At 34.1% G+C, this 12728-nt stretch overlaps 1 protein-coding gene across 1 annotated transcript; it reads right to left on the reverse strand.

Annotated features, from left to right (window-relative positions):
- Positions 1 to 1696: 1696 nt before the first annotated feature.
- Positions 1697 to 4394, reverse strand: LOC102628641 (laccase-7-like). Its single transcript, XM_006480870.4, has 6 exons — positions 4107 to 4394; positions 3774 to 3925; positions 3432 to 3676; positions 3197 to 3331; positions 2156 to 3109; positions 1697 to 2001 (listed from the first exon to the last, which is right to left on the reverse strand). Exons 1-6 carry the CDS (start codon positions 4197 to 4199, stop codon positions 1871 to 1873), a joined length of 1710 nt encoding a protein of 569 aa, XP_006480933.1. The 5' UTR covers positions 4200 to 4394; the 3' UTR covers positions 1697 to 1870.
- Between the last annotated feature and the right edge of the window lie 8334 nt (positions 4395 to 12728).

Below are 12728 nucleotides of genomic sequence, written 5' to 3' on the forward strand. Positions count from 1 at the left end.
TAAACTTGAAAAAAATAAAACAACAACTTGGCATACGCTCTTAAAAAAATAAAAACGCTTAGTGGGCTATTTTTCCTAGGCACGGCACGGCACGTGTGCCGGGTTGGCATGGTATGGCACAGCACGAAATGAATAGTGAGCACGGTACGGCACGAGCATGAGCACGCGTGGGCTTTCTTTGATGGGCCTGGGCCGGCACGGCACGGCCCGTTGGCCATCTCTACGTATGAGTAAACATTTATGACCATTTTTGTCTCTCAATTAGGAAAATATAATTTTCATTCATTCAACAGCGTGAATATATTCATGATTTATGTTGAGAAAGAATTCAACTAAACTATAGTTTCCCATCTTTATAAATTTAATTTAGCTATAAACTGGATAATTGCATGACAAGATCTAAGGGCATGTTCAATTTTAACAATATGGAAATCCTAAATCTTGTCCTATGTTTATAATATAATCCAAAAAATTTATGCATTTTTATCCATCTAGTTGTTAATTAATTCGATTAGCCACTATATTTGTGAATTAATTTCAATAATGATTGAAGCTAAGCCTGCAATTTCGGCATCCTGTAAACATTGGTTCATACCTTTTCAACTGCTGCATAAGAGATAAATATTTATGATTGTTTTGGTCTTTCAAATTGTCAATCTTTAACCCAGTGAGATAAAAAATTATTCAAGGAAAATCTCAAATAAAGCCTCGTTGCTAAATAATGAGAAAAATTTACCTATCTAACCACTTTCATAATTTTTTTTTTATGAAAACCAAGCATAAACAAAATTTCTTACCATAATAGTCGCTCATTTTGGACCAAATTACCCTTAACAATCCTGCTGAAAGTTGGTGATCAATTTTGTTGGCAAACAAAACAAATCCGCACATAGGCCTTGATGTCAAAACTCGCCATCACCCAAATCGCTTAATCAGCATCACCAAATCACCTAAATCACCCATCATAGCCCTCAACATCACCATCACAGTCCCCATTGACAACAACGCAAGGACCAACTTCGAATCAAATGTATGGCTCCCTCACACTATCACAATAAGTTTCAATTGATCATGATTGTTGGATTATTATTGATAGACGAGCAACATTGGAATAATTTATTGGCACGAACAATTTAAAATTTTCTTAAAATTAATATTTGTAAAATATGACACATTGAGTTTTTGTTAAAATGCCTCTAAGAATTTTTTTTTCAATTATCCCAATAAATTTGCTGAGTTATGCCCTCAATTCTTGAATACCAAAAGAACTTATTATGGTGAATTTTATACCTATGAAAAATTTTTAACTCTTTTTGAAATCGTATGTTGAACAACTCTCATGGCTGATAGCAAGAGTTGAACATGAACAACTCTTCCCAACTCTCATAAGCGATGGTGGGTGATGATAGCCATCGCAACTTCGCGGGCAATAAAAGCAATCGCCTGGGATAGCGACCATTCTTCGAGAGAGGTGTTTCAAGGATAATTTGCTCCAAAATGAGTTATGTGGCTATTATTGGTAAGAAATTTTATTACATATTTAGTTTCGATAATAATTTTATGAAAGTGACTAGACAGGCAAGTTTGCCACAAATAAGTGGAATTTCAACGAAGATACTTAAAAGAAATACAAAGGAATGATGTACATTAAAAACAAATAACCAAACAATATTATTTCAAAAAAAAAAAAATGAACTTAGCACAACGGAGCTGATACAACAAATTGAGTATTACAACAATTTTTAATTAAAAACTTCAGAAATTTCCAAAACTGCAACAAAACTAATGAAAGTGACCTTAACAATTGCAAAATATTGATGAGATCAAATCAATCACCCGCCACAATGTTTTACTTGATTAATTCTTACTTCTAACACTGGGGAAGATCGGCCGGTGGAGGAGGCAACCTAGTCGCCGGCGTCGGTCCATTTTCAACAACGAAAGCGGTGGCTAGACCCCACGGTAGGTGCACGTCCAGATGGCAATGCACGAGCCAAACACCTGTACAATATATTCACATTATTCGACTCTTCAAAGATCAGTTTGATTGTCACTTTCATACTCATTATATTTATGCATGCTAAAAGCTACAGCTAATATTTAATCAATTAATCTCATAATTTCAAAAAAAAAATGTAACGCAAAATTTAGGAACCTGGGTTGTTGGCTTGGAATCTGATAACAGCCCATCCACCTACTGGCACAGCAATGGTGTTACGCCTTTGTGGGTTCACGAGATTGAACTTTTTGCTGTCTCTTGCAGCGTTATAATTTCCAAATCCTTGAGCCAATACATGAAAGTCAAAGCCATGAATGTGTATGGGATGATTCTCCACGGCGATCAACGCTGTGTTCTGCAGGACGATCTCCACCGTCGAATTGAACTTCAATGTCTTGACACTCGTTAATTTTGGAGCAAACAGCAGTGACGTGTTGTTGCTGACGTTAGGGTTTGTGTAGTCAAATTTGAGTGGGGGGTTGTTGGGGAAATTGGGGGTGTAGATTCCGCCCACGTTGAAGAAAAATGCTTGTAACAAAGACAAACTTGTGGGGAACTGGAATGAGTGATTGTTCATGCTAGCAGAGAATCGCTGCCCGTTTGGACCCTGACACGTGGCGTTTGCTGCACAACGATCAAGTGCTAATCCAACGGTTACAAACATATGTTCATCCACCTGACGAGGCACTGGGACCCATTGAGGTCCATCTGTCAATCCAGTCAAATTACTGTAAAACTTGTGAGCCGTTGGGGTGTCATTGAAAGCTGGCAGGGCCGGCATTAGGGGGTTAGCTGATGACGCGGCACCATCATAGACCACAATCCCTCTGGTGGTAGTGTTATCGAACGGTATCTGGGGCGCGCTAGCATAAGCTCTAGCAGCCATATAATAAGAACCCACTGGCTGGTCGGCTTTTAGCAAAACATCCGTCGTCTGGCCAGGGGCAATGACGACAACGTCAGTGACGTAGGGATCAGTGTAGGAAGCGTCGACGGAGACAACTGTAAACTTGTGATTGGCTATCTTGAAGAAGAGCTGGTTATTGAGTGCAGCATTGATGATACGTAGCAGATATGTCTTCCCTTCCACCACCTTAAGCTTGTATATTTCTGCCAAGATTAAGAACATTTAATGTATTTAACATATGGACACAATAAATGAAATCTTGACGCGTGTATTTTTGTGTGTATACTTACGATTTGGATTTTGAGAGCAGGGATAGAGGTCTCCAGGCTTGCCATTAATAGTGTAAGCATCAGAAATATTAGGAGCTCCACCAGTAATTTGTGCTTGGTTTTCAACATCCACAACATTAGCATTCCACCACTCTCCTGCAATTAGGTTAATTTACGTGTCAAATTATCAATTATCATCAACTTAAATATAAATTATTAATGATTAGTATTACTTTATATGGATATATATACCCACCGAGCAAAATGGGAACTTCTTTGTCGGGTTTAGGGTATGGATACTCGTGACCAGATTTAGGGCGGATGATAAGGGCACCATAGACGGTGGCACGAAGCAATGACACGTGACCATGCCACCAAAGGGTTCCTTCCTGATTGATGACATTAAATTTGTAAGTGTAGCTACGTCCAGGTGTTATTGGACATTGAGTTATCATGTTTGGTCCATCTGCCCAGGGGCTGAGTAACTGAAATATTCCATGCCTACATAAACGATTTTCATTCGAATTAGGCAGGTTAAACAAACAAAATTATATTGCCTAGCACGTAATTAGGATTAAATCAATATATATATAATTACCAGTGAATGGTGATGTTATAAGGTGACTCGTTGAAGACATGAACAACCAGAGTGTCGCCCTCATGAACGCGTATCGTTGGACCAGGGAGGCGTCCGTTAACTGCCGTTATCACCCGCTGCCTGCACAGCCGCCCAATCGTCAAGTTTTTCACCTGATGACAAAATTAACAACCGTTATGATTAGCCTACGAGGGTAACTCACGTGTCATTTGCTTCTACTTATGTATAATAATAACAGATCAAACGTTTGCTGTTTTGTGTTGCATGCATGCACTCACTGCAAAAGTGCATTGTAAATATAAAAGATTCTGAAAAGAGTATAAAGGAGTTTACATGGAACGAGTGCTCCACGATTGCAGCAGAAGCCAATGTGGAAGAAACTATAAGGACTGAAGCAAATGCTAGCAAAAGCATCGAGCGCTCCATATTTGAAAGCAAATATGGTTAGCTACAAAATTAAGCTCAAAAGAATATGAAGAATGTAGAGAAGCTTATACAGATGATTAATAAAGGAATGAGGAAGCTAAGCAGGGATGATACAGGCAAGGAGAATGCGAGCTCTATTTATATAGAAACCACTTGTTCTTCTTCCACGAACATGACCCTAAATTTTTCACATAAAATATATTTCATTCTTCCTATGAATCTCAACTGTTGTATCTACACTTGGATAATATAAAATTGAGCTCCTGGCATAATTGTTTGACTTTGTTGCGTGATATCCTAGTTAACCAATCGATGAGGATTCACTCATTCACATTCACATTCACATTATGGGCACTTAATGAGTTAATTAGAAGATGCTTCGTTATCCAACTGTTTAGATAGGTTTGACCATCAAAGTATACATAAATTATACATTAAGTCTCAATAGATTAAATTTTTAAAATAAAGTAAAGGATAAATTAAAAGATAAAAATTACATATTTCAGTACAATATATTTTATAATCTAATATATTAAAATATGTATTTTTTTTATTTTTCAACTTGTCCCTTAATTAATTTATTAAAATAAGAGATTTTTTTTATTGTAAAATTACTCCTTTTAGATTTTTTAGATTGTGTCTCAACATATGTGTTTTTGTACAATAGAGGTCAATTAATTATTATTGTATATTTATAACACATTTCTTATATCGATTCATCTAATCATTACGCTTACACTCTCTATTCGAGAATTATAAACGATCTATTTTTCTTGGCCACAATAAATGATATTTTTTTTTTCTTCATTTAATTCCTTCTGCCAAATTAATGAATTTTCGTTTGCAATCCATGGTAATTACTAGTTACTTGTTGATAAATCTCGAATCTATGAAGGTTCGTTTAGGGGAACGAATATATTTTAGTGACTAAAAATGTCTTATTCAAGATCGTTATTTTTGTCCAAACAGCTCTCAACCTACCATAAACGTTTTAGTTATATTTTCTATTCTGTAGACAATAATGATTTGATTAGGTTGAGAAAACGTTTTGGAGTTGTACTCTTCGTTATCTGTTAGGTAGATTCTGACTAAATATTAATTTTTTTTTCGCATATAGATGAAAGTTGGTCGCTTGCCTTTGGCTTCCACGATTAGTCATGGAATCTATGCACTCCAATCTTTCTTCAGTGTGTATTGGGCACGTAACATGTTGAGTTTAATGCTATCCAATTAAAACGATCATTTTTTAGTTAATAAAAAATCATTTGGCTCAAAAACTTAAATTGTTACATAATAATTGAGAAAAACTCACGATGCTATAAAACTATTGCTCTTTTTTTCTTGGGTTAAATATCTCACACGATTGAGTATTTAACTTGGGTTAAATATATAAGACTTGGATAACCTTCAACTTTTGAACTAAATTTTAGGTTGGGTTAGGCCTAAAGGCTTTTATATGTGGTATCAGAGCTAAACTTATGTATGAGTGGGCCTACACTATCTTATCACGTGACAATGACCTATATATGGTATCAGAGTTAAACTCATATATGAGTGGGCCCACACTATATTATCACATGATAAGGACTAGTCAAAAGGACCGAGGAGAGTGTTAGGAAAAAATTTCCCACATTAATTGAATATTAAATTTTAAGTATACTTGAACAACCCTCAACTCTTGAACTAACTTTTGAGTTAAGTTAGCCCATAGACTTCACATTAATATTTGGGTCAGACTTCTACATTTATAAGCAAAAAGTTCCACATTAGTATATAGAATAAAATCTAATACATTAGTATTTAGAATAAAATCTAATACGCACCATTATTAGAGGATGAAATTAAAACAGGGAAAAAAATTGGTCGTTGATCAGCTCTGTACTTGAGGGTGGATGAGTTATTTAAACAATCAAACATTAGTCACATAGAATTGGTAAACCACTTAACGGTATATTTATTTTCAGTACCAAACAATTCAGTCATCACATTTGATGTTGATTGATGCACTAGCTTTACATGAGTTCACGAGAGAACCGAGCTACAAAAACAATTATTTATAAAATAAAATAAAATAAAATAGGATGCCCCTTTTGGTCATCTAGCTAGTTGAGAACAAAGTTCAGCTTTATAAGAAACCAACAACGACAATATTTTATAATGCCCCATAATCTATTTTGCTTTTGAGCAGCTCATTGGTGATTGGGTATTGTTTTTCTTCAATGATACTCTTATTAATTCTTCCATTGATCTACCTGTGAACCAAACGAACCAACTTCAAATAATATTGGTAAAAGAAAGATGGAAGTAGTGCGAACGATCTATTAATGGAGCCTATCATTTTCTGTAAAGAAATTTTTTAATTTATTGTGCTTCATATCTATAACGAGTTTTTTTTATTGTTGTTCTGAATGAGCAGTCGGCTTTATTTCTCGACTCAGAACGAATGTGTTTCCTCTTGATCGAGGATTTTCTATTAATTGATGCATTCGACTTCACCTTCCTTGGGAGATAATTGAGCGCGTGCGTTTTAACAGTTCTGGTAGCTAAAATAACGAGAGTCGTATGCCAAATTTATGAATAAATTGAATTGATGCAGGGTGTCAGTAGCGAAATTGATGCAAGTGAATCAATTACGGTACGAGACATAATTAAGGTGCGGTTGTTTTAATTTAAACTTTTGACTTAAAATTTTGACAAAATCTTGGGTCAGTAATTTCGAATAATTCAATGATAGATATTAAATATTTAAAGTAGAATTTAATTATGGTTATTCTTTCACCATTAAATTTTTTAAATCAATGACTCAAGAATTAAGTCAAAATTTTAAGTCAAATTTAAGCTAGAATTACTTAAACCGTTTCAGTTTTGAAAATACCTAAAATAAAACTAAACTCTCTTTGCTTTTATCGCCATAAATATAGCGCGTCAGATTTTATTGATTTTATTGCCAAGTGGTTCGACACTGCCCTCATGATTCTAGTCCCCATAAGAGGACTCAATATTCTCCTTCCCAAATTATGTAATTGGGCGGAAGTAGACATTTCTTCCAATGATTTTGGTGGCGCTAGAAAATAAATCTTTTTTTATATTAGTGAGGGTATAAGTTTAGGCTGTATTGTAATATATTTGATTTAGAGTCGTCACAGCGAATTTTTAATTATAAATATTAGTAGAATTTTGAGGGTGCATTTACTTCTTGAATTGATGAATCATAATTAGAGATGGTAAAATTCGGGTTCGGGTCTGGGTCCCGGTTTAACCATTTCGGTTCTGGACTCGGATGGTAACTTGAAATACCGGACCCGGATATAAACCCAAATATTTTTACTCCGGGTCCGGTCCGAGCTCAACCAAGAAAAATCTGGGTTTCCAGATTCCGAGTTTAGAACCCGGATGCTTGCTAAACAGATACGATTTTCTCTCTCTCTCTGCTGTGAATTCCTCCTTACATCTTTAACCTATTACCAACAACAATGGAAAATAATGCAAAATCAAATAACTAGAAATAAATTCAAAGGCAATAGAGCATACAAAATTCAATTTTCAAACATAATGATGACAAATTAGGCTTTGTGGGGTTAAGCCAAGAAAAGCCGAAAAGGGGAGGAATGGGTTTTGGTCTTCAAAATCATGTATGTTGTTCAAGCCATTGTTCTCATCTCCACTTTTGCTTTCTTCTTACTTTGCCGCGGCTGCACTTCTAATCTCCTTTTCTTCTTCCTTTGCTGTTTGGTTTTTATTTTGTATTCTTTAATTAATTTTTCAATTCTTTCTTCATCGATCTTCTTCACCTCTGATGATGATGAACATAAACACAGCAAAGTAGCGAAGCAATGTTGAGTGGTGACGATGATTTGATGAAGAGAAGGGTTGAACGGAGAGAAAATGGTTTGGCTTGATGATGATTTGATGAAGAGAATGGAGAGAGTGAAAATGTTTGGTAGTGGCGGTGAATTAGGGCAAGGCTAATTTTTTTTATTTTTCAATTTATATTAAATAAAGATGTTCGGGTCTGGGTTCTGAATTTACGGGTTTACCCAAACCTGGAACCGGACCCGGATACATCCGGGTTGATAAAATTCAATCTGAATTTAATTTGTTTCAGTACGGGTTGAACCTAGACCGAATTTTTTGGGTTCGTCCGGGTCCGAGTTAAATTGTCATCCCTAATCATAATGGGTAATCCAAATGATTAATTGTGTTTACTCACTAAAAACAATAAGAAGTGTGAATGAGAATCTCATCCCCATGGGGATGATGGAAATGAAAGTGAAGGAATGGAAGTAGGGATTAAATTGACACCTTTACCCTTAGAGAAAATTAAATATTGTTTTACCTATTATTATTATTATTATTATTAATTGTGGTAATAGCAATAATAACAGCTAGTTTATTTTGAAGATTATAGTATTATACTTAAAATTATAATAAACAAGTATATTTTGTTAACTTATATGTATAATGATTTTAATGATAACAAACAAGTTTTAAATTGATAAGTCTGAAAAATTGTTAATTGGATCATTAAGAAAATCTAAGAAAATGGTGAACCGTTTATTAGAAAATGGAAAACCGATAGCATTCAAGAGAGCAATATTTCGATAACGGTAAATCATTTACGAATAACGGTAATCTGATTGCATTCCAGAGAGCACGTTTCAGATAATGGCAAACTGTTTATTGATAATGGTAAACCGATTGCATTCCAGAGAGCAAATTTCAATTAATGGCAAACTATTTTTTGAGAACAATAAACCGATAATAGTCCAGAGAGCAATCATCTTGCAAACAGTAAACCGTTTATGTAAAACGGATAACCGATATGTTTGGACAGGATTCTGAATCCATAACGGTAATCCGACATCTTGATAACGGCGATTCGTCAATTTGAATTTTGGCACAACGGTCACTTGGTCCATCTATAAAATTGTTCAATCAAATTCAAATAAAAAGACATCCAACCGTTATCATTGAGCCTGCTATTGAGTACACATCTATTATTGAGCTTCAACCCTGATTTTATTTCATTTTATTCTCACATTGAGCTATCATTTGTAATCAAACATATTGTGTGAGAGAAAATTTACTTATAATCTTTATTTTTGAGTGATTATAAATGTTGCGATACACTTGGGTTAAGAGATTGAAAATAATCTCTTGTTGTAAAGGTTTATTGACATCTTGGAAGTCAATTGTAAGAGTAGTTAAAGCCTTGGAGGTTTGCTTAATAAAATCCTCAAGTCCAGTGAGCTTGGAGGCATGGGCGTAGGCACGGTTGGCCGAACCATGTAAAAATCTCGTGTTTTCTGTCTCTCTCTTACCTTACCTTTTTTATTTTTGATTGCACATTTATTTGTTTATTTCGAAATTGATTGCTTTGTTTAAAATTTCATTTAGTTTCTTAATTGATTAAATTTTTAGAAACTCAATTCACCCCCTCTTGGGTTGCCTAGTTAATATTTCATATTTTTCCCTTAAAATGTCTATATATTTTTTATTTACTGTAAAATATATAATTTTAACTAAGGACATTTTGGTAACTTATAACAATCTATTCCGATTACAAGATAAAGTAAACATATTAATGAAAATACAATTCATTCCAATTCCTATAATTAATGTAAACAACTTATTCTGATTTTCATTCCTCATTTCGATTTCAGTCCATTTTAATTGTAACTCATTTTAATTCTGACCTGTTCTTCATGGGAAGCAAATGCACAATTATTGTAATGTTTAAATATTAGTGCTTCGAAAAAAAATTATTGAGAAATAATAAAAATAAAACCCAAACATAGATTTCATCAAATACCAGTAATAAATTCTTAAACATCAAAACATTAAAATGACTTTTGTCTATACCATTATTAGATCTTAATTTGATTTGACTATCAAGAGCTAGGTTATGTTTATGATACTATGTTAGTAAAAGTACTTCACCTAATTAATTTATTAAATAAAAGTTTAAACATCAGCATTTAGAGCTCTTAGGAACGTCGGCGAATCACCAAAGTGACTTTAATTTCAACCCCATTGTTAGGTAATTGAAATTATGGAGAAGTAGATGGTTAAAAATATGAATTAGGATCCTCTATTCAAATCAACTATATTTATCTTTTAAATAGTTCTCTATCATGTGTCTTTTAGTGGTAGTGTAATAATAATAATAATTTTTTAGTCTTCTTGATCTGCTTTTGTAATTCCTGCACTTGGACTGCCAGTTGTTGTTGCTGAGCAATAATTTCTTCCAATGCTTTATTTTGTTCTAAAGTATTGATATTGCTCCAATTGATAGCCTCTTCTATGGGTCCGAATTCTGTTGGATCTGTCTTCTAAATTATTCATTTGATTGCAGCATAATCATCAAATACTCTTCTCAGAGGTTTCTCTCCAGTTTCTAGGACATTGATTACACTAATAAATATGGTTGAACAAGATCTTCGTGGCATGTGTGAGCAAGACATCAGATGCCTTCCTTCAATGACATCTTTCACATGGATGAACTGGCTTGGTTGAACATTGATTACACTAATAAATATGGTTGAACAAGATATTCGTGGCATGTGTGAGCAAGATATCAGATGCCTTCCTTCAATGACATCTTTCACATGGATGAACTGTCCTGGGTTTTTTAAGAAAAGAAATTGATATTATGCCATTTTTTAGCCTGTCAACTTTTAGAACTTCATGGACTTGCAAGGGTTTGTTGTTCTACTCATATTCATTTATCCATTGTGGTGGAAAACCCAGCTGGTTTTGATTGAAAATCTTAGGTTGGATGATTCTTCCTTCACCAACAGTAAATCTGGTGATAGGAAGGTTACTATGGCTCATGGAAAACATGTGGGTTTGAACTTTATAGGTCATTGTATGGTAAACTACAAGGGCTAATTCATTTGGCTTCATGGTAAGTCCATTTTTTTTGGACTAGGACTTTTATGGTTTTTAAGAGAATTGGTTTATGTAAGTTTAGGGTGAAGTTTAGTTCCTCCTGGACAACTACATGCCCCTAATTGAGTCCCACCTCAACTATTGAGATCAAAGCTTTTTCAAAGGTTTGTCATCTTGTATCAAGAATGACGAGAAAACAAGTAACATTTTTCCCTGCAAGAAATAAAAGTTAGATCCCAACTCTGATTGCACGAAGATGCAATCCATTATATCCTTCAACCTTATATTTCTTAATATCTTGTGAAAAGAGAATATGAAGATAAGTTTCTTTGGAGCTGGAGGAAATAAACTGTACAACAACAACTTCAAAACACTTATATACAGACTTGAGTTTTGGCTTACAGAAAGGAACAATAGACTTTATGGAGGAAATAAGGGTATTTACATCATAAAACATGTAGGGATTTAGAGAGGTTTGATGGCTTTTAGGTAGTTTCTTCTTGGGTTTCGAAATGGAAATTTACAATAAGAGAATTGTTAGTTAGAGAAGAAGAAGTAAAAAAAGAGGAGGCTTCCGTACTAGAGGTCTGAAAATAATCTATTCTGGTTGTCCATAGTCCTCAACCGCTCTAACACTGGGTCTTAATATTCAGGATGATACACAGTAGACTTCTCTTACTAGTGATGAGCCCAAACACACACATGGCTCTTCTTGGCCTAATAACATGGTTTCACACCTCTTAAAGAAATCTTTTCTATGTATCTCTTGACCAAATAACCTAGTTTTGAGAACACATGTTTTCTAGTCTTTTATAATGTTTCTAATGTGGAAGATCCGTTTTAACAACAACCACATAGCATACTTTATTATAAAAAGGGTTTTGAAAATTTCTTTTAGGAGTAGTGGCTCTGATACCAAATTAAAATTAAGAAAATATAGAGAATGATTTGATTACAAGAAAAGAGAATACAAGATTTTACCCAATGACTCTTACTATAAATTAAGACTCTAAGACTCGATGATCTAATACACTACTAGGTAGTCCTTTTTATAGGCACCAAGAGAATCTCCTTTTGTTATTTGTATCATTACATCTTATTTTAAAAGAATATATTTTATGACTCATCACTCTTTTATGTTACATCACACAATACATCCTTATCTATAATGAATCTATTTTATAACTCAACACATGTGACTCCACACACTTGTCATTTATTATTATCAACTATTATTATTATTATTATTATTACTACTACTCCTCCTCCTAGTTCCACATATATTCTCACATATTATATTACATAAATGCAAAATTGTTTTTCACTCTATACAACTCAAAGGTATTTCTGATCTTGAGAAACAATCAACTTAAAATGTATTAAAAAATTATTAAAATGTACACAATCAGGCCGTTTTAAACTTTAATTAAGCTAAATGAAAATGTATACAGATTTCAAGGGAAAAAAAAAAAGGAAACAACAGTACAACACCATATCTGTAAAGAAAATAATCCAAAGAAGGTTCTCGCATCAGTAACAAAACGGGCCGGGCCTAACTTGAGCGGGCCCAACAGATATGGGCTCTTGGCATTGTTGTAATTATCCAAAAACCAAAAACGTACGCCGCACCAACGTTAC

The sequence above is a fragment of the Citrus sinensis genome, chromosome 6 (genome assembly GCF_022201045.2).
Source record: "Citrus sinensis cultivar Valencia sweet orange chromosome 6, DVS_A1.0, whole genome shotgun sequence".
NCBI lineage: Eukaryota > Viridiplantae > Streptophyta > Magnoliopsida > Sapindales > Rutaceae > Citrus > Citrus sinensis.